Raw genomic sequence first — 22468 nt, 5'->3', positions numbered from 1 at the left:
GGACCATATGTGCCGGCAGCGGTGATAGAAATATTTTCCATATGAGCTTTCCTCTAGCCTGCTTAAGAGCTCCTGGGCTGAGTTGGGCTGGCCCATTTGTCATTTATTCTACATAGTTAAAAAAAAAAAAAAATCAACAGGGAAGTTGCGAACTTCAGTTACAACTAGAGGGCTTTCAACTTCCAGCATCTCTAAGCCATTTAGCAACTCCAGACCTCAACCAAGACCCTGATCCCCACACAAGCCCACAGCATATCCGCAGCGCAGGGGGACTGGACTAACTCACAGGCGAAAAGCCTCCAGCCAGTGACCCACCCACCACTTGCTGCTTGCCTTGGAGCTGCACATCTGTTTGAAGAGAGCCACGAGCCTGCAGAAAACCACCGGGACAGCCTTGCATCGCGGGCGTGGGCGTGAGAGTGCCTTCACTTGCACTGACAAAAAGGGAAAGTCATTACATTAGGCTTTCAAAGCCAGCCTGCTCCCTCACAGGGCTAACAAAAGACAAAGATGTGAAGTGGCTTTCTTCTTCCCCTTCTTCTTCTTCTTCTTTTTTGTTTTTTAAAGATGAACGTTTACTAGGATTTTCAAAGAAAAACCATCAGGCTTCCATCTCAGACACTTTCTATCAGGGTCAGAAGTAAAGGGATGGGGAGGGAGGCAAATCTGATGCAGGTCTATTTTTTAGGGGATACACCAAAAGGGCTCCCCTCTCCAGGCTCAATGATCAACCCTTCCAGTTTCTCCACCCATCAAAAACGAGCTCCCAAAAGTACCAGCAAATGTCCAAAATTACACCCAGCAAGCACATAAGCTAAACCAGTAAGAAACTGTCTGTGTGGATCTTAAAACGTGCCACCTTCCTCGGGCAGATCTGGGCATACTCCCAGCCCCATTGGCTGCCACTATCCCTTTTCCTACCTATGACAGAAAGTCAAACTCTGATCGTTCTACATGCACATCAAAGCAAAGTAAAATAAACAAAATAAAATAAAATAAAAACATGGTGCAAGAAGGAAAAGCAATCCTTCTTAAATGCATTTTTCTCTTCTGCAGCACTGGAGAAAAATTCCCAAAAAAGAATGTTCCTTCTTGCTTTTGTACCAGTCCCTACTTGGCGCGCATGTGCGTGCATGCACACACACACACACACACACACACACACACACACGCACACACACACACACACACACACACACACACGCACACACGTATTTATATATTTCTGCAAGAGCAGAAGAAACATGCATGTTTTAAGCATCTGTCACCCAGGCCGTGCCAACTCTCCAGTGTGGCAACTATACAGATAGGCTCAGAATGAGATTTTAGAAAAGTACAGCGTTTTTCAGGAACACTAGAAGTCATCTTATAAGACAAGCCTTAAAAACTTAATACAAAATGTTATTCCTTGCACACCCCAGAAACCCATTTCCTGGTCCCTCTTGGTAGATAGAAAAGGAAATTTAATGCTGATAAAAAATATATATATAACTTCTGACAAGATATTTTATTTGGCTTACCTCTCCCCCAGGTCTTGCTAACATTGCTGTTTGAACGTGGAGCAATGTTAATATCAGGTAGCTGACAAACATTATTACCCACAGTCAGAGCTACCCTAGAGGAGAAGTCCTTCCGCCAAGTGCTAACAGCTAGCAGATGCACTTGTGTCTCGGGGATTGCAGCCTGGAGTTCTGCTAGGCACGGCACTCGTTCCCCCCGGCTCTCCCTCACTGTACTGCCCGGCGCTCCGAGCTCAGCCTTCTGCTCTGAAGAAAACTGGTAAGCTGATCTCTTCATGTAATAACTTCTCCGGGCTGGGGGAGGGGACAGGAGCCAGCTGGGAGCTGGGTGTGTGTGTTGGGGGGGGGTGCCTTTAACAGAAAGCAGAAAAAGGGGAGGGACAGAAATGATCAATGTGGAGTTCTGCATCTGGTCTCATTCATGAAAAGGGCTCTAAGGTAAGTGCTTCACGTGCAGGGGGGATGGCCCTGCCTCGTCCACTGAGGCAGGGAGCAGACAAGGAACTGTAATAGGATGACCTTCAATCTGGCAGCTGGGAGACCCGGGAGACCCGGGGCTGTCTTAGATCAGGGCCTGAGGTGGATGAGCTGTGTGTACCTGTTCAAATTGCCAACTCTCTCTGGCATATGGTTGATTTTTCTGATGGACACAATCAGAGGTTAGTTGTATCCTGCATTCCCCTGTCCTGATTTGATGGTTGCAGAAGCCAGGGCAAAGACTTCATGATCAAGGGCAGCTGTGAAGGATAAGGAAGTCACCAGTCTGCTGTTTGGCTGTGTACCGTTCACAGAGGCATAAATGGAAACTGGGGAAGCCACTTTATCCCTTGCTTGCATGCTTGGGTCACTTGTGCCTAAACCAACAGCCTGAGGAATTATTATTGAGGATGTCAAAATAAGTGGGGGTGCTGGAGAGATGGCTTAGCGGTTAAGGCATCTGCCTCTGAAGCTTAAGGACCAAGGTTCAATTCTCCAGTACCCACATAAGCAAGATGCACAAAGTGGTGCATGTGTCTGGAGTTCGTTTGCGGTGGCTAGAGGCCCTGGAATGCCCATTCTCTCTCTTTCAAATAAATAAATAAAATAAAATTTAAAAAAAGAAAAAAATATTAAAAAATAAAAAAGAATATTAGAAAAAATAAAAAAAAATAAGTGGGAAAGTGGGGATGAGTGAATCCTGGGTTTTAGTACTAGAAGAATGTGTGGAGATACAAGATGTTTTTTTTTAATTTTTTTTATTCATTTATTAGAGAGAGAGAGAGAAGAAGAAGAAGAAAGAGGAGAAGAAGAAAAGAGGATGGGCATGCCAGGGCCTCCAGCCACTGCAAACAAACTCCAGGTGCACGCACCACCATGCGCATCTGGCTTAGGTGGGACCTGGAGAATCAAATCTGGGTCTTTAGGCTTTGTAGGCAAGTGCCCTAACCACTAAGCAATCTCTTCAAGCTTACAAGATGGTTTGAAAGGAGCGAAACCCCATCTCTCACTAGACTCAGAATGAGCACCATAGTGGGGCTTGGAGGAGTCCAGGCAGCCAGCTGGAGAGGGGAACTTATGAGAGGACAGTCCACCTAAGACACAGCTTCAGTGAAGGCTCTTATTCTGCCATAGCATGGGTCACGGTCCAAACTGAACGACTGCCCACCAAGTACAGGGTCCTGCCTGGATGGGGCTCAGGGAAGCGTTCTGAGGCAGTCAGTGCATGGAGCCTAGGGTGACTGAAGGGTGCACTGGAAATAGCTGCAGGTCCTGGAATCGTGCAGATGCTGGTTCGAACCCCAGATCCCCAACCAACTCCATGGTGGTGGGGGGGGGTTCCTCTGGATAATAACCTCTGCGAGCCCCAATCACTCATCCTGTGAGATGGGGGAGTGCTACTCAGTGGTTCGAAGGATTATAAGTGAGGTCAGGCTATACACACAGTTTGGCACAGGGAAAGTCCTAAAGACCCTGGCTTTGTCTTTGGCCTGAAGTTAGTTTAGAACTTAGCCTCAGAGAGTAAAATAACGAACACTCAAAAGGCTCAGGTTGAGGACATTTTCCTGCTTTATAATTCCTGCAACTCTGACCCTCACTGCTCATTTCACAGCCTTTTATCTCAAAACGTTTATTATCGCAAGCTACACAGTGACTTACCAGTGAGCTCTCTGAGAGGGTTTGGGTGAGAAGCATAGACAATTCCCTTTCCTAGATGTGTGAGAGGAAGGAGGGTGCTGTGTTCCTCCTGTCCCCAAGCCACATTTGGATGAGCATTCTGCATCTACCAAGGGGTAGGCCTTATTTCCTTAAAACCATCCTTCAGTGCTGGAGACATGGCTCAGCAGCTACAGGCGATTGCTTGCAAAACCTGCTGACCTGAGTTCGATTCCCCAGCATTCAACCCTAGACGCAAAGTGACTCATGCACCTGTGACCCCAGCGTGTCAGAATCTGAAGGCCTCAAAGAAGGCGTAAGAAGAGCACAGACACCTTGAGGTGGTCCTCTGACCTCCACGTATGTGCCCTAACATACATGTGGCCATACGCACACATGCTTATATACATGCATGCAAATTTTTTTAATTCCTTAATGTACACTCATTCTGCTAACATTAATGTGTCAGATTCATTCACTCCCCATCTTCCCACTTATTTTTATGTCCTCAGTAACAATTCCTCAAGCCATTAGTTTAGGCACAGTGACTCAGGACTACAGCAAGGTGCAGAGAAAGGAAGAAATGCATTTCCTCCTGCCCACCCACCTCCCTTCTATTCAGCATTGGGCCTGTTCTGCTACCTAGTCAGAGGAGGCACTGCTATCTACTCAGTAACCTCCCAGAATCATAGGAATTACATAAGAAAGCCAAAGTTCTTAAGACACCAGAGCTATTTCCTAGCCAGGGGTAAGGGAAACTTTCTCCAAAGGGTTGGGTAGTAAATATTGTCAGCTTTGCAGACCACACGGTCTCTATGGCGACTTCTTAACTACTCTCATAGGTCACAAGCAGCCTCAAGTAACGTACACATAATGGGTGTTGTTTGTGTGCCAATAAAACTTTGTTTACAAAATAGGCAACAGGCCAGATTTGGTCATAGTTTACCAGCCCCTAGTTTAAGACACTTGTCAATCATCCTTTAATTCCCTGCAATCTGAGTTTTGACATTTCTGCTCCACTTGAAGGACTCTGGAAATTTTACCAGTGGTTCAAAATAAAAGGTTAAATTTCTAAGCCCTGTTTTTTGACTTCTTGGCAGCATTAAGTACAGTGCCCCTTGAAGGGAATGTGTGGTAAAATATATCCAATATAAAGTGTACCATTTTCAGTATTTTTCATTGTACAATTCAGTGGCATTAAGCACATTCGTGATGTTGTCAACCATCACCAGTATTTATTTCTAGAAACTTTTTTATAGTTTTTATTTATTTGAGAGAGGCAGAGAAAGAGGGGGTGGGGGGAGAGCTGGCAGGCCAGGGCCTCCAGCCACTGAAATTGAACTCCAGATGTGTGCGCCCCCTTGTGCACATGTGTGACATTGCGTGTTTGTGTCACCTGTACATCTGGCTTACGTGGGACCTGGAGAGTCTAATGTGATTCCTTAGGCTTCACAGGCGAACGTCTTAACCACTAAGCAATCTCTCCAGCCATTTCCAGAAAGCTTTCATTTCCCTAAACAGAAGTTCTGTGTTCACTAAACAGTAACTCTCCACCTCCCTTTCCTGTTGGTCCTTGGCAAACTTTACTTATTTATATTTTACAAATATGGAATCATGTATTATTTGTCCTTTTCTCTCCTCCCCCTCCTTCTTCTTTTTGGATTTTCAAGGTAGAGTCTTGCTTTAGCCCAGGCTGACCTGGAACTCATAATGTAGTCTAAGGCTGGCCTCAAACTCATGGTGATCCTCCTGCCCACGCCTCACCTATTTGTCCTTTTCTCTCTGACTTATCTCATTTAGTATGTTGTTTTCAGAGTTCATTTATGCCACAGTACATAACTTTATTTTGGGCTGGAGAAATGGCTTAATAGTTAAGACATTTTCCTGCCAAGCCAAAGGACTCAGGTTTGATTTACCAGTACCCATGTATGCCAGATGCACAAGGTGGCACATCTGTCTGGAGTTCATTTACAATAGCTAAAGGCCCCGGCACACCCTTTCTCTCTGTCTCTCTGCCTATCTCTCTCTCTCTCCCCCTCCCTGTCCCTCAAATAAATAAAATAAATTAATAAAAAAGTTAAAAGCCCTTTATTTCTTGGCTTGGAGAGATAGCTTAATGGTCAAGGTTCTTGCCAGCAAAGCCAAAGGACACAGGTTTGATATCCTGATGCCCATGTAAAACCAGATGCACAAAGTGGAGCATGCGTCTGGAGTTCATTTGCAGTGGCTAGCGGCTGTGGCACACCCATTCTCTCTAAATCTACTTTGTTATTTCTCAAATAAAGACTGGTTTTTAGCTTTAGGGTTGACTATTATTCCGTTTTATAGACTTTGTAAGTAACCCTGCACAGAACATGGCTGTAAAGGTTACTCATCAGAAACCCTACTTGTGACTGTCTTGGACATAAAGCTGACATTAGGATTGCTGTGATTCTATGGTTAATGTTTCAAGTATCTGACAAACTTTTTTTCCATACTGGCTATTACCATTTCCATTTCTACCAGCAACACACGAAGCTTCTGTTTATCTCCATCTTGCCTAAGCTTGCTATCTTCCACATTTGATACCAGCCATCCAGGGGTGTGTGTGCGTGTGTGGCATGTTCTGGTCCTAGCAGCTTCCCCATCCCCTGAGCTGTCACCTCCTGCACTGTCCCCATTATTCTGAACACTCTGTATCCTCCTTGACACCTCCTGGGCTGAGCTGCCAAATGCCTGTGTTCTAGAACTTCTCTCATCTCTATCTGCTCGCCTGTGGCCAGCTCACTGATTCACGAGGGTGATCCTCAACTGGGTAGTTGCACACTCATGACTCCCCACAACTGTGACTAGCCAGGTCTTCCTCCGGAACTGTAGGCCCACAGATCCGGCTGCTTTGCGCTGATGCGGGTCTCCCAAATGTGCCACAAGCTCAACAGGTCTAAAGCAGAACTCAACAATCCCAGAAGCCTGTCCTTCCTCTGTTCCCTTGACTCCATGAATGACAAGACACCATCACCTGCACAGTTCCAGAGACTGAAGACGGTGTCGGTGAGAGACCTCTGACCTCCTCATCTCCTTGCTCAGCTAGACCATCACTCGGTCTTATTGAGATTCCTTCCAGACATCTCTCTGGATCCTCCTGTCTTTACTTCCACCCACCACGTCATCTTGACTTTCTGTTGCAACTCTCTTGTCTCCTTCCAGCCTTCTTCTCCAGAAAAAGCTCTGGGCATCTTCCACGATGTGAATCCAAATCATGTTTCTCTTTGATTTTTTTTTTTTTTTTTTGAGGTAGGGTCTCACTCTGGCCCAGGCTGACCTGGAATTCACTATGTAGCCTCAAGGGTGGCCTCGAACCCACAGCGATCCTCCTACCTCTGCCTCCCAAGTGCTGGGATTAAAAGTGTGCACCACTACACCCAGCTCTCTCTGATTTTTAAAACTCTATATTGAAATAACTCTGTGTGTATAGACTAATTGCACAGGGTCATGCTCTATCATCACCTAGCTCTTTCCAATGCTAATATCTTAAATGACAAGGGCAACAAGTTATAAAAGCTAGGAAGTTAGCACTGGCAAAATGTTAGCTCAACTATAGACTTTACTCAGATTTTCCCATAGGATGTCTATTTTCTATATCAGAGCACAGCCCAGAATTCTACTTTGCATATTATCATTGCATCTCCTATGTCTTTTCAGGCTTATGAACATAAAGGGTCTGTGTCTGCGTCTCTGTGTGTGTGTGTGTATGTGTGTGTGTGTGTGTGTACATGCATGTGAAGGTCAGAGGACAAGCGTGGGTCATTAGGTCATCTTCAAGTGCCATCCACCTTTGGTTGTTTTTTTTTTTTGTTTTTTTTTTTTTTTTTGAGGCAAGCCCAACAGACTGTCCTTTTTTATGCGAGAGTGAGAGAGAGAGAGAAAGATAAAGAATTGGCGCCACAGGGCCCTCCGCCACTGCAATCAAACTCCAGACACGTGCGCCACCTTGTGCTTACGTGCAACCTTGCACGCTTGCATCCCACCATGTGCATCTGGCTTATGTAGGACCTGGAAAATCGAACCTGGGTCCTTAGGCTTCACAGGCAAATGCCTTAACCACTAAGCCATCTCTCCAGCCCCCTCACTTTCTTTTTTATGACTTTGGTATTTTTTTTTTAATTTTTTGTCCATTTTTTATTTATTTATTTGAGAGCGACAGACACAGAGAGAAAGACAGATAGAGGCAGAGAGAGAGAATGGGCGCGCCAGGGCTTCCAGCCTCTGCAAACGAACTCCAGACGCGTGCGCCCCCTTGTGCATCTGGCTAACATGGGACCTGGGGAACCGAGCCTCGAACCGGGGTCCTTAGGCTTCACAGGCAAGCGCTTAACGGCTAAGCCATCTCTCCAGCCCGACTTTGGTATTTTTGAAGAATACTGGTCCATTTTTTTTTTTTTAGATGAGCCCTCAACTTTGTTTTACCTTGATTGTTTTAATGATTAGGAAAGAGTTAATATGTTTAGGGGCAGGATACCATAGGAGTGACATGCCATTCTCATCACATCCATCAGGAATATACTATCTCCACGTGATGTATTACTGGTGTTGTGAACCTTGACTGCTTGGTTAAAGTGCCACCTGCCATGTTTCTCCATGGCAAAATCACTGTTGTGCTTTTTTTTTTCTTTGCTTTCTCCATGATTCTACCCATTATAAATGAGTCAATAAGTCTAGTGGAATTAAGCTCCACTTCCTAGAGGGGACATACCAGTGACTATTTGGACATATGTTAAAGCTATCACGGCAATTAATAAATACTGGGGGAGGAAGCACTGAGGCTATACAAGTAATCTGTTTCTCCTTACAGTCTCACCCATTAATTTTAATATCCATCAGTAGATCTTGCCTGCAGCAATTATTAATGGAGTGTTCTAATAGACCTGCCACATTTATTCATCAGAATTTGTCAGTGTGGAAAGTATGGGATAGTTATCCCTTCTCGTCCCTGTATTTATGCATTTATTTTTTAATTCTCTTAAAAATACTTTATGTATTTATTTGCAAGGAGATGGAGAGAGGTGGGGAGAGAATGGGTGTGCTAGGGTCTCTTGCCACTGCCAATGAACTCCAGATGCATGTGCCACTTTGTGCATCTGGCTTTACATGGGTCCTGGGGAATCAAAGCTGAGACCATCAGACTTTGCAAGCAAGCACCTTTAACCACTGAGCCATCTCTCCAGTCCATCTTCCCTGGATTTATTCATTGCATTGTCTATATTCCTCTGCCTCTTCAAGTCTTTTGCTGTATCTTCATAAACCCCTTAATGCAACCTTAAAATTGCTTGCAACCCACTCTTTTTTGCCCTTTCACACACTGCATAGCATGACTACACAGCCATATTTATTCCTTTCAATCTGTTTGCATTGTGTGGAACAGGGGTAGGTCGCGGAGTCAAGTTGCTGGCTGCAGGGGCAGAAAGGGACAGAAAAGACAGGTGTGAGTAATTAATGTGCCCGTTGAGTGAGTCATGGCATCATTAACTGGCCACCACAGAGGTGAGAAGAAAGCCCTCAACAACTCTCCATCAAAGGCATGGGAAAAATCACGAGAACTTACAACCCAGACCCCTGCACCCTTCTCTTTCTCTCCTTTGGGCCAAGGCCTGGCTGGAAAAGCGCCTGTGGCCAGTAGGGTAGCTCTGTGGGCAGGCTGAGCAGCTCTCGGAATCAGAGGAAGAAAAGACACTTGGCTCAACTGGGTTCATGGCTGTCATAAGAACTAAGACCCTGTCAGGAAGATGTTCACACAAGGCACACAGGGCAGGTGGACGCTCACTCTAAGAGCATACCGAGGGAGTTAAATCAGAGAACACAGCAGGACTATTCTCGTGTTGGCCATATTCATTCCTTGAAGAATGTTCTGGGGCTGGGGAGATGGCTTAGTGGTTAAGGCATTTGCCTGCCAAGCCAAAGGACCCAAGTTCGATTCCCCAGGGCCCACATAAACCAGATGCACAAGGGGGCACATGTGTCTTGGGTTTGTTTACAGTGGCTGGAGGCCATGGTGGGCCCATTCTCTCCCTCCCTCTTACTCTCTATCAAATAAATAAATAAATAAATAAATAAATAAATAAATAAATAAACAAACAAACAAACAAACAAACAGAATGTTCTGGAAAGTAGGGGTTCTCTAAATGTGTTCTTGGGACTAGCTGCATCAGAGAACGTGGCAGCTTTGAAAATACTTGGGCTCCACCTTTGATTTGCTAAATCAGAAATTTGAAGGATGGACCCATCAGTTTGTGTGATAGCAAACTGGATGCCCATTTGGCTGCTCTGAAAAAGATTCCTCTGCTGTCTTTATTGCTACTTACCCATACTCAGCAATACTTCTCTGCTCAGGAAACTTCCATTTCAAATCATATGAGCTCAAAGCATCACTTTATGTGAATATATTTTCTTCTGAAATGTGACTGCCAGATATTAAAACACAACACAAATCTACAACAACTAAACCACTGTGGGTGAAGGAAGACAAGTCATGACCCGAGTAAACCTGTGCAAAGACTGGTATGAGGCAACGAACCAATTCACATCAGTAAGGAATGGTTGGGGGGAAAGTTAGAAATATGGCTAACCATTGAGAAGTAACTCGTTATTTTTCTAATTTATCCCCTATGCCAAAATCAATGAAAATCAGGTGAATTAAAGATCACATACAGGGCTGGAGAGATGGCTTAGTGGTTAAGCACTTGCCTGTGAAGCCTAAGGATCCTGGTTTGAGGCTTGATTCCCCAGGATCCATGTTAGCCAGATGCACACAGGGGCACATGTCTGGAGTTTGTTTGCAGTGGCTGGAGGCCCTGGTGTGCCCATTCTCCCTCCGTCTCTCTCTCTCTCTCTCTCTCTCTCTCTCTCTCTCTCTCTCTCTCTCTTTCTCTCTCTCTGCCTCTTCCCCTGTCTCTGTCAAATAAATAAATAAAAATAAACAAAAAAAAGAAAAAAAAGAGAGGACTACCTGAAAGTCATTTTAAAAAAAAGATCATATACAAACAACAGAGGTATGAAAACTGTAAGAAAATAATGTCTAGGGTCTGGAGAGATGGCTTAGTGCTGCAAAGCCAAAGGATCCCCGTTTGACTCTCCAGCACACATGTAAGCCAGATCCACAAGGGGGCGCAAGCATCTGAAGTTCGTTTGCCGTGGTTGGAGGCCCTGGCGTGCCCGTTCTCTCTCTCAAATAAATAAATAAAATATATTTAGAAAATAATTTCTAAATTTCTATATTTGTGAATGGAGAGGTTTGGTAAGCATAGTTCTAACAAGATCAGAAATAATAGAAGACATGCATTTGTGTGGATAGATAAGATAGATAGATAATTTGCAGTCAGGTTCACATTGCTGGTATAAATCATCCAACCAAGAGCAGCTTGTGGGGAAAAAAAGAAGAGGTTTATTTAGGCTTACAGGCTCGAGGGGAAGCTCCACGAAGGCAGGGGAAATGACAGCATGCGCGGAGGGTGGACATCACCCCCTGGCCAACATACAACAGGAGAGTGTGCCAAACACTGGCAAGGGGAAACTGGCTATAACACCCATAAGCCTGCCCCCAACAATACACTCCCTCCAGGAGGCATTAATTCCCAAAACTCCATCAGCTGGGAACCCAGCATTCAGAACACCTAAGTTTATGGGGGACACCTGAATCAAACCACCACATTTCACCCCTGGCCCCCATGAACTGATAACCATCCATGATATAAAATGCAATGCATTCAGTCCAACTTTAAAAGCCCCCATTTTTCTTTTTAATCAATCTCAGTGATGTTCATACATCCCCATCATCCAAGGTCTTTTAACTGAGCCATAATACCAAAAAATAACCTCAAAAAAAAAATAATGGCACAGAATAAACATTCACACTACAAAAGATAACATTGGACGTAGCAAAGAAATATTCAACCAATACAGGATTTAAAACAACCAGGGAAAACAGCAAACTCTGTACGTCAAAAAATACCAGAAACAGAATTAAAAGTCATAGACAGAGTGCAACATTCATTTCGCGGGTTCATTTACTCAAAATATCATCGGCATCTATCAGGAAAGAAAGTAATCAGCAAGAGCAGGCTCTTTGTGGAGCTGCCTGGCGGACACTACTGAAATCCAACAAGCACATCTGAGCCTGCATCGCAAAAAAAGGCTGCTGGGGAGAGACGCGTGGTGGTCTAAGAGGCCTGCGATCATTAGGGAGATTGGCTTGCGATGGGGGCTGGAAGGTCTTTCATGACGGGCAGAGACGGAGCAGGTGTGGGTGAACAGTGAGGGGGAGCCGCAGCATCAGCGTCAGGACCAAAGACAAAGGGAGGTGCCCTGAAAAAGAGTTTTGTCTTTCTCCCCGGAAGACTCCAGTTGAAAGGGCAGGGGCAGCCGGTACAAGGTCATATTTGCATTTTTGCAAAGGCCACTCTGTTGTGCGGAGAAAGGGTCTGAAGGCGGCGAGGAAGAAAGCTGGGAAACCCCTTATTAGATTGTGGCTGTGGTCTGGATTGAAAAGGGATAAGAGCTTGAGCCAGGCTGGTGGAGAGAAGTGAATAATTCCAGAGCAAAATTGCAGTGCACATAATGGGAAAGACTCGTGTCTGTCGTGAGTTGTTTAAAGAGTGTCTCACAAAGATAAGTTTCACAGTGAAATGCTGGCTGCAACATCCAACCACAGATAGTTGCTAAGTAGACCGTAGCGTCCCCAAAAAGTAAACCCTGATCCGATCGTTTAAAGGGGCCATGCCATCATCTAGTTGTGGATACCAGCACATCTTTAGGCCAGGCTTTAACACAAAGGTAGGTCACATCTGTGGTGAAGAATAATGATGCTATCAAGCACAGGTGGCTACCTACACATGAAAGAATGAAGTGAGACCCCTGCCTCATACTGCACCCAAAAATTAACTCAAAATGAATGGGACATAGAGAAATCACCAGTGAAGGTACTCAACAGTGGACACTGCAAGCCTTATATTTAGCCAGTCAGGTCAAATGAGCCAATGGGTGCAATAGTGGCACATCTGTCATGGTGGAAACTAACTGTCCTCTAATAGGACTGGAGGCCCGCTCCATGGGAGGGAATACATCCCTGATACTGAAAACAGGGGTAGTCATGAGCCCTAGGAAAATAACATCTGCTGCTGTCTGGCTAAATGTATATACTATGTTTATCAAACTGCCCAGTAAGCACTTCTCTTAATGTCCACACCCTTATATTAATGCTACTCTCACTTTTGGTAAAAAAATCTTCTCTTTTCAGAGAGCAGTGACCTTGGGATGACTCAGAAGGCACCATGGTGCTGGAAAGAAGTGACAGGAGTGCTCAGTACTGTAATATCTCTATTATTCCTTCTGAGGCTCAGTGTCTAATGAGGAAGAGGTGGTGGAAAGAATGTAAGAGTCAAAGGAAGGGTAGGACTCCTTTCAACGTGCTCCCCCCAACACAAAATGGCCTGGATATCCATGACCTCACAGTACCCAACACTACCTACACAAGACCATCGTAAGAGGAGGAAAAGATCATGACATCAGAATAAAAGAGAGACTGATTAAGATGGGGAGGTGATATGATGGAGAATGGAGTTTCAAAGGGGAAAGCGGGGGGAGGTAGGGTATTACCCTGAGATTTTTTTTTTATGATCATGGAAGTTGTTAATAAAAATTTGTAAAAAATAAATAAATAAAAGTAACAAAAAGATTAACATAAAATGGATCACAGACCCGTTATACTGACTAAAGTTAATAACAGTGTGTCATACACTTGAAAATTGAATATAAGGTAACAAGTATGTTTTTAATGTTTTATTTATTTATTTATATTTCCAGAGAGAGAGAAAGAGAATGGGCATGCCAGGGCTTCTAGCCTCCGTAAACAAAACCTCAGACATATGCACCTCTTTGTACATCTGGCTTTACATGGGTAAGTGGGGAATCGAACCCTGGTCATTAGGCGCCTTAACCACTGAGAAGTCTCTCCAGCCCCGGTAAGTTAATTAGCTTGATTTAGCCATTCCATAGTGTGTGTACACATCAAAGCACTGTGCGTCACAGCATTAATATAGACGTTAATTTTTCAAGGATAAATAAAACAAAAAAAGTACATGGATCATAGACTGTGGTAGGCCCCCAACATGTCCATGCCCTAATCCCTGGAGCATGGGACGTTTTGACATTATGGCAGGTGGAACCAACATGGCTAATCATGTGACTTTAAAATAGCATAGCCAGGGCATGGTGGTGCACACCTTTAATCCCAGCACTCAGGAGGCAGAGGTAGGAGGGTTGCTATGAGTTTGAGGTCAGCCTGAGACTATGGAGTGAGTTTCCAGGTTGGCCTCACTAGAGTGAGACCCTACCTTGAAAACAAAAATGTAGAGAGTATATCTTGGATTATCAGGTGGGTCCATTTAATTACAAGGGTCCTTTACGTGTGGAAGAACAAGACAGATCAGGAAGTCAGAGTAATTTAATGTGAGAAGAACTCATCCCCTGCCGCCCCCCCCCCCCCCACATCGCTGTCTTTGTGGATGAAAGGAAGCCAGGAGCCAGGGAGCATGCGGTAGGCGGAAGTAGCAAGAAGGCCTTACCTTCTCCTTCCCAGGTGTGTGGTGTGGTGGACACTTCGGTTGTGGGCAAGTGAAGTCCAGTTTGGCCTTCTGATTTATTTTGTTTACTTAAGAGAGACAGAGGCTGACAGAGAGAGAATGGGCACACCAGGGCCTCCAGCCACTGCAAATAACTCCACCTTGTGCATCTAGCTTACGTGGATTCTGGGAAATTGAACCTGGGTCCTTAGGTTTCACAGGCAAGTGCCTTAACCACTGAACCATCTCTCTGGACCCCTGATTTTTTTTAGTGTGTGTATGTGTATGTGCGTGATAGCCAGAGATTGACATCAGGTGCCATCAATCACTCTCCACTTTATTTAATGAAATAAAGGCAGGGTCTCTCACTTGCACCCAGAACTTGGGTATTTCCGTCCCTCAACCCCATCTTTGCCTCCCGAGCACTGGGATTGCAGGTGGGTGGCCATGTCCACCAAATATTTATGCGGGTCCTCGGGGTCTGAACTCCAGTTCCCGTGCTTAGAGCTAAGTGTTCCCACTGAGCCATCCCCCCCTCACACCCAACTTGTGTTGTTTTAAGCTTCGTGTTAATTCATTACAGAAGCCACAGGACAGTAACACAGAGACCTAAATATGAGAAGCTCCGACATAAAAACTTGAAGAATCAAACACAGGAGTCAATTCCATTACCTGGAGTAGGTGATTTCTTCTTAGGTGCAGTGAGACAGGAAAAGGATGAATAAATGAGATTTTATCAAAATTGAAGAGTTTAATGTTGTTAGTGACACTAGAGTGACAGTGAAAGGACAAAATGAGAATGAGAGAAGATATTTGCAGATCAGGTGTCATCAGAAGCTCATGTGCGGAATACAGGAGTATGAGTTTTTAAAGCAAGTCAACTAAAAATGGGGAAAAGGACTTGAATGCACAAAAGACATCACTGCATAGACACTAATCAAAAACACAAATAATAATGATGGATGCATGTTGGCAAGGCTATGGAGATGTTGAACTCGTATACCATGGTGAGGGGCATAAGCATGTGATGCAGGGTGGTTGAATATATAATTATCACGTAACCCGGCAGGTTCATTCCTGGAGAAATGACCTCATGTATCCATGGAAAATCTTGTACATGAATGATTAATTCTCTTTATGTGAAATGTCCAGAATAAACACATTTATAGAGAAGTGGGGAAGGACTATGGAATTCTTTTGGGAAGGCAATGAAATGTTCTAAAGTTTGATTGTACTGGCTGTTGCAAAACTCTATTCTAAAAACCACGAACTGTACATTTCAAGTCAGTGAGTTTCATAAGGGAAGTTGATCTTAACAAAACTATTTTTCAAAAGCAGGCTCTCTTTAACATTCTCCTTTGTATTAACATGAATGATGATTACCACATTCTTGCTTTTGTTTTTGAGCTAGGGTCTCACTCTCCAGCCTGGATTGACCTGGAATTCACTATGTAGTCTCAGGGTGGCCTCGAACTCAGACAATGCTCCCACCTCAGCCTCCCGAGTGCTGGGAGTAAAGGTGTACGCCACCGTCTATGCCCTTGCGTACATTCTTGTTTTATCTTTTAAATTTTAGTTATTTTCTAATTTTCTTAACAATGGGCAATGATAAATAAATTCAATTAAAAAAAACCACCAAAATTATCCATCTGGAAAAAATGATGATACAGAAGTGGGAAAGACTGTGAATGGGCGACTGGCAAGTGAAGACATACGATATAGACACGTAATACGAAATGCATTAGTAGTAACCAAGGAAATGTAGAGTAACATGTTGCCCACACTCACTTAATGCACTTGCACTGGGAATGGCTTTCATGAATGATAAACATACACCGATGGCCCGAGTCCAGGGAAGTGGGTGGTCTAAGCAGCGGGTGGCACGCTATAAGGCTAAATCGGCACAGGTGCTCTGGAGGCCTGGCTTTTCAAACGCCATGTGTACACAAGTCACCTGCGATCTGAACAAGGTTTTTAATCAGTGGGTCTGGGGGTGGATAAAAGCCCCTAGTGTTGCTGGTGGTCCTTTCTTGGGGGTGGGGTGGGGAGTAGTGTCAACAGTTGGAGTCATAAAGTCCTAAACAGGTAATATCGGAAGGCTTAAACATGTATACATTTCGAGCTAGCACCAGTTCTGCATATCTGAGAGAGACATGAACCAAAATTATCTAGAAACAATTTTCACGTTGGTATCACTTGTAATAGTGAAAATGTGCAAATACGTAAATGTTAAACCACAGGATCTGAGTTGTCTGATTGTATATTTTTAAAAATTTTTTCCTTCCTTCCTTCCTTCCCTCCTTCCTTCCTTCCTTCCTTCCCTCCCTCCCTCCCTCCCTCCCTCCCTCCCTCCCTCCCTCCCTCCCTCCCTCCCTCCTTCCTTCCTTCCTTCCTTCCTTCCTTCCTTCCTTTCTCTCTTTCTCTCTTTCTTTCTTTTGTGAGGTAGAGTCTTACTCTAGCCCAGGCTGACCTGGAACCCACTCTAGCTCCAGGCTGGCCTCAAACTCGCAGCAATCCTTTTAACTCTGCTTCCCAAGTGCTGAGATTAAAGGTGCAAAGCACCATACCTGACCTCTGATTGAATATTTTTGAAAATGATTTTAGTTATAAGACTTATTCCACTAGAGTATAAAGTTCTGATGGCAGGACCAGGTTGTGATATTTACTGACACCAATTGGCATCGGCTATATTCGTGTGGCAATTTACCTGTCCAAGTAAACTCACAATAAACAATGTTGAGGAGAAAGCGTTCCTACCGTGGATGAGCACAGAAAACAAGGTGCTTACACGACAGTTCTCCAAAGGGTAATTAATGCTAGTTACCCCTCAGTGGTAATTTTTTTCCTCTCCCATTTGTTAATCTCCATTTTCCAGTGTTTCTACTACAAACTTCAGAAATTTTTAGTAACAGCAGGGAATAATGAAATTTATTTTGACTCTGATTAGAGCTATTGGACAACTGCCCCAATGGTAACCTAACTAGGCCAAAAGATGTAACAGCTCCCTCTACAGGTAATTGACTCAACCTGCGGACACCTGGCCCCAGAAACAGCAAGGACCTACATTGCTTTGCAAAAGCAAATCATGTTCCAAAAGGCACAAGCAGACAGGTGCATAATCTCAGAAGGACTAGTTTGCCCATTGCCAGAGGTGTTAATTCTCTGTGTAAATGGAGGACTTTAAACCTTTCCCCAAACAGGCCTGAGAAAACATTTCCATTGGATTAACAATGATGAGGTAACCAATTCCATAGCTTTCTTCCAAAAGTCTTCTTTTAAAAATTATTATTATTAGTAGTAGTAGTAGTAGTAGTTTTGGTTTTTCGAGGTAGAGTCTTGCTCTGGCCCAGGCTGGCCTGGAACTAGCTAATGTAGTCTCAGGGTGGCCTTGAACTCACAGTGATCCTCCTACCTCAGCCTCCCAAGTGCTAGCGTTAAAGGTGTCTGGCACCACACCCAGCCCCCGCCCCCCGATTTTTATTTATTTATTTGTGAGAAGAAAGAGATCAATTGATCTGGAAGAAGAGTATGGGCACGTCAGGGTCTTTTGCTGCTGCAAATGAACTCCAGACGTATGTGCCACTTTGTGCATCTGGCTTGATGTGGGTTCTGGGGAATTGGACAAGGGAAGGAAGGTTTTGCAAGCAAGTGCCTTTAGTGGCTGAGCCATCTCCCCAGTCCTTTTTCCAAAGAGTCTTAATTGTCATTCCTCTTCTAAAATTAACTGGACTTCGTTAAGTATAGCCCATGGTCTACTTTTGGGTGTGTGTGAGTGTATGTTGTGCTGTGGTGTGGTGTGGGGTGTGCATACATGTGCCATATACATGTGTGTGGAGGCCAAGGGAGAATGTCGGGTGTTCCTTTTTATGCTGTTCTATGTTGTTTCCATGAGACAGAATCCCTCGCTGAGCTGCTGTCTTCCACCAGACTGGCTGATCAAGCCCCCAACGATTCGTCTGTCTCCACGCCCCACAGGACTGGGGTTACAGGCACATGTGACCATGTGGGCACTAGAGCTTGAACTCAGACCCCCTGAACCTGTCTTGAAACATGTATTGAATTCACCCACCTCTGTCCACTTTTACTTCCGCTCACCAAACCACCACCACCTCCCCAGACTGTTTCGGAGGCCTCCTCACTGGCCTCTTACCCTGAAGGACACCGTGAAATGCAAATAGGAACAAGCCTCATGGTTTCCTGTTGCCCTCGGGATAAACGAGAAGCACTTGGGACTTGCAAGTGTGGGGTCTCTAGTTTGATCCTTAACACGTATGCCTGTAACCGTAGTCCTCAGGGGGAAGAGAATTACTGGGACTCACTGGAAAATCACTGTGCAAGCTTTGGGGCTGGGGAGATGGCTCACTGGTTAGAGGAGCTTGCTTGCAAAGCCTGATGGCCGAAGTTCAATTCCCCGGTATCCATATAAAGCCAGATGCACAAAGTGGCATATACTTCTAGAGTCTGTTTGCAGAGGCAAGAGTCCCTGGTGCCCCCATTCTTTCTCTCTCTCTCTCTCTCTCTTTCTTTTTCTTTTTCTCTCTCTTTGCAAATGAATAAACAAAATGGCATCTTCAGAATCAGTGACTCTTTCTCAAGGAAACAATGCACAAGAATAAGAGAAGAAAACCAACATTCTAGTCTGGTATCCACACACATAGGGCACTTGCATCTAATACACATGCACATACACACACATACACACACGTATACACACACACACACACACACACACACACACACAGAGTCATTAGCAGAGCCAGGAAACCTTGGGATTGGATCTTGTCCTAATCCACTTGCTCCTTATTACTCTCTGGTCTCTTTCCAGTTCTTCCACCTCTGCCCTTCCTGCTGCAAACATGCTCCCTTTTCCTGTGGTTGTAAACTCTTCCCTCCTCTCTTTTGCCTGGCAAGGACTGCTTGTTCTTGGGGGCGTCTCAGGTAGACTGATACGTTTCAATGAGGCATCCTGACTCACAAATCTAAGTGAGTCCCTTACTTGTATTCCCCAGCATGTTAATTCTTCTCTTCACCCTTTCCTTCCCCTCAGGGTCCTTTTCCTAGCCCAGAATACAGACTTCATAGATCATTCTCCACTAGCGTGTAAGGCGCTGATAACAGGGCCAAGTGTAGGGCTCAAAGGTGGTGACACCCTAGTGACAGAATGAACACTACCCTGATACCAAGGTGCCGCTCTCCTAGGGGTAAAATTTCTGGAAACAATGCAAACTTGATGAGCAGATATTTAGGGGAAGAGGTGCTTTCTGAAGCCGCTGCAATCACGAGCACAGGCAGCTGATGCTACTGTGGAGGTATGCATGTATTAGCATCTTTGTCCCCTAGTGAATTTTTATTAGTTTACTTATTTGAGAGAGGGAAAGAAGCAAAGAGAGAGAGAGAGAGACAGACAGAGAAAATGGGTGTGCCAGGGCCGTCAGCCGCTGCAAACAAACTTGACGCGTGTGCCTCCTTGCGTGCATGTGTAAAACAGTCTTGTGTGCAGAGGTCACTTTAGACACATTGGAATCATTTTCCAGTGTCTGACTTTCTAATAATTTAGAAAAATAACCCTGTATTTTCCCAGCCTTACTAAGTTCCCCTATCGCAACCCAGCACCTGGCATCAAGAGTGTTTAATCTGACTTCAAGCACACTTCTTGTAGTTAATCACTAACTCTCTCTTTCAGGATAAAAAACAAAAAGTCAAACAGGCCTCTTGTTCTCAGAGAACCACATTCCATATTCCTTATGGTCCATAGACACAAAATATGTTGAGTAAATGGCAGAACTGATTTTTAGGTAACTGTGAAATCTGTTTCCCCATGGTGACGGGATATAAAATGTGCTGCGCTCAGAGGAGTGTCAAGGACTGTCATAAAAGGGGAAAACTTTAAATATTATTATGTATTTATTTGCAAGGGGGAAAGAGAGGGAAGGAGGGAGAGAAAGGGCACACTAGGGCCTCCTGCCACAGCAAAGGAATCCTAGAAGCATGTGCCATTCTGTGCATCTGGATTTATGTGGGTACTGGGGGATCCAACCCAGGCCTTTAACCTCTGAGCCCAGTCTGGAAATGTTTTTAAAACTTACTTCTGGTTTCATCAAGTTTATTATTTAAGGGCAAGTGAGCTGCTATTACAGATATGCCTTGAAATTTCAGTAGCACGACAGACCTTACTTCTGGCTGGGGTGAAGTCCAGATGGTCCGGCCGGGGCATACCGGTCCTCATGGTACCTTTGGGACCCAGGGCTCATGGACTTGAACATGTGGTTTTCAAGTCACCCTGGACATTGCTGTGGAAGGGGAAAGTGGAGGAGCTCTAGGACTGGCTCATCTTCCACTGGCCGTGTCCAGAGGCTGAGGGTCCAGGAGGAAAGAGACATGGCTCTGGCAAAGACTCAAATGGTCTCTATCATGGTGGTCAGAATTTCCCAAAGGGAAGAATTCTTTGCTGAGACCTTTACTATATGAAAGTGTAAGTTGGTACCGAGGAGATCACAGAGAATCTCGAGTTCTTCCTTGATATCTGGGAGGCCTGGACTCCACCTATACAGAGCATCAAGATTTCCCCTGTAGCCAGCCGTGGTGGCTCACACCTTTAATCCCAGCACTCGGGAGGCAGAGGTAGGAGGATTGCCACAAGTTCAAGGTCACCCTGAGATACATAGTGAATTCCAGGTCAGCCTGGGCTCGAGCAAAACTGTACCTTGAAAAGCAAAAACAACGACAATAAAAGATTTCCCCTCTGCTCCTGATTCGCCTCCATCTAGCCAAGAAACTGGATGTATCCTTTGAAGAAACCTTTCTCATCCTCCCCCAAGAACAGCTGGGAGAGTGACAGACACAGAGAGAAAGAGGCAGAGAGAGAAGAGAGTGGGTACGCCAGGGCCTCCAGCCTCTGCAAACGAACTCAGATGCGTGCGCCCCTTGTGCATCTGGCTAATGTGGGTCCTGGGGAGTTGAGCCTCGAACCGAGTCCTTAGGCTTCACAGGCAAGCGCTTAACTGCTAAGCCATCTCTCCAGCCCGAGTCTTCCCTTACTTTATGGGTTGCGAGGAAGGGCGCCTGCATGTAATGCGAGGCTCCCCTTGGATGTCTTCTTTGATCGCTCCCCACTTGACGTGCTGAGGCAGGGTCGCTCACTTGAACCCACAGCTGGCTGATGTGACTGGTCTAGCTGGCCCACTTGCTCTGTTGATCCCGCCTCCAGCTCTCAGCACTGGGATTACAGGAAGCACTGGGATTACAGGCAGGCTACTGTGCTCTCACCCAGCATTTACATGAGTGCTAAGCATCCAAACGCTGGTCCTCATGCTTGCACGGTAAGCACTCAGTCCGCTGGGCCCTAGGTCTAGCACCAGGGAGAGAGGATTTTATTTCCATTTTCCAGAAGAGGAGGCTAAGCTCACTGGGACGGACAACTCTGCCAAGGTCTCAGAGGTTGACCTCGGTCCAGGAGCTTTCCAGCACACACTGCCAATCAAGGTGACAATATGGCCGTGCCTAGAATGAAAAGTTGGTGACAAAGCCCTGCAATGGATCACAACTTCCAGTCCTGCTTATCATACAGGCCTCAATACACAGGCAGGAGCATGTGTCTCTAATTGTTTTTAATTAAAAAATTTTAATTTATCTATTTATTTGAGAGAGAGAGAGAAAAAGAGAGGGAGGGAGATAATAGGCGTATCAAGGCCTCTGGCCACTGCAAATGAACTCCAGATGCATGCGTCACCTTGTGCATCTGCCTTACATGGGTCCTGGGGAATAGAACCTGGGTCCTTTGGCTTTGTAGGCAAGCGCCTTAACTGCTAAGCCATCTCTCTAGCCCATCTCTAATTTTTGCATGGTCTCTGACATGCAAACGTGGAGGGGTGGTGGAAATTCTCCATATTCAAACTTCGGTGGCTTCTGATAAGAACCATTTTTGGAACTTTGAGGGTTTCCTTAAGATCAGGAGCGATCAAGGCACCCTGTTCTCTTACTTGTAGCAATGTCCCTTGGCTTGTACCTCAGAAATAACAGGCACGGTATTACAGCATGAACTAAAATGCTAATTGCAAGTGAACAAAACCAGAATTACATCAGTGAAAAAAAAGGGGCAAAAAATTTGAAGCAAATTCAAAATAAAAATCTAAATGAAATGTGTGTGTGTGTGTGTGTGTGTGTGTGTGTGTGTGTGTGTGTGTGTCAGAGCCTACCTAATATTGTTGGGAACGGCCCAGAGAC

The 22468-nt window shown here is 45.0% G+C and overlaps 1 protein-coding gene across 2 annotated transcripts in view; it reads right to left on the bottom strand.

The window, feature by feature from the left end:
- Thsd4 (thrombospondin type 1 domain containing 4) overlaps positions 1 to 22468 on the bottom strand; it is a 694201-nt gene that overhangs the window by 229690 nt on the left and 442043 nt on the right. Inside the window, exon 1 of one of the 2 annotated variants that reach the window (XM_045160248.1) lies at positions 1521 to 1696. The exons of the other annotated variant lie outside the window; for it this stretch is intronic. Within the exon in view, the coding sequence (XP_045016183.1) occupies positions 1521 to 1592 (72 nt within the window). The 5' untranslated portion in view covers positions 1593 to 1696. Of the gene's footprint in view, positions 1 to 1520; positions 1697 to 22468 lie in introns of those variants that run through there. 2 annotated transcript variants of the gene reach the window in all.

Source organism: Jaculus jaculus, chromosome 10 (assembly GCF_020740685.1).
Source record: "Jaculus jaculus isolate mJacJac1 chromosome 10, mJacJac1.mat.Y.cur, whole genome shotgun sequence".
Taxonomy (NCBI): domain Eukaryota; kingdom Metazoa; phylum Chordata; class Mammalia; order Rodentia; family Dipodidae; genus Jaculus; species Jaculus jaculus.
The sequence above is the reverse complement of the archived record's forward strand: the minus strand, read 5'-3'. Positions and strand labels throughout refer to the sequence as shown.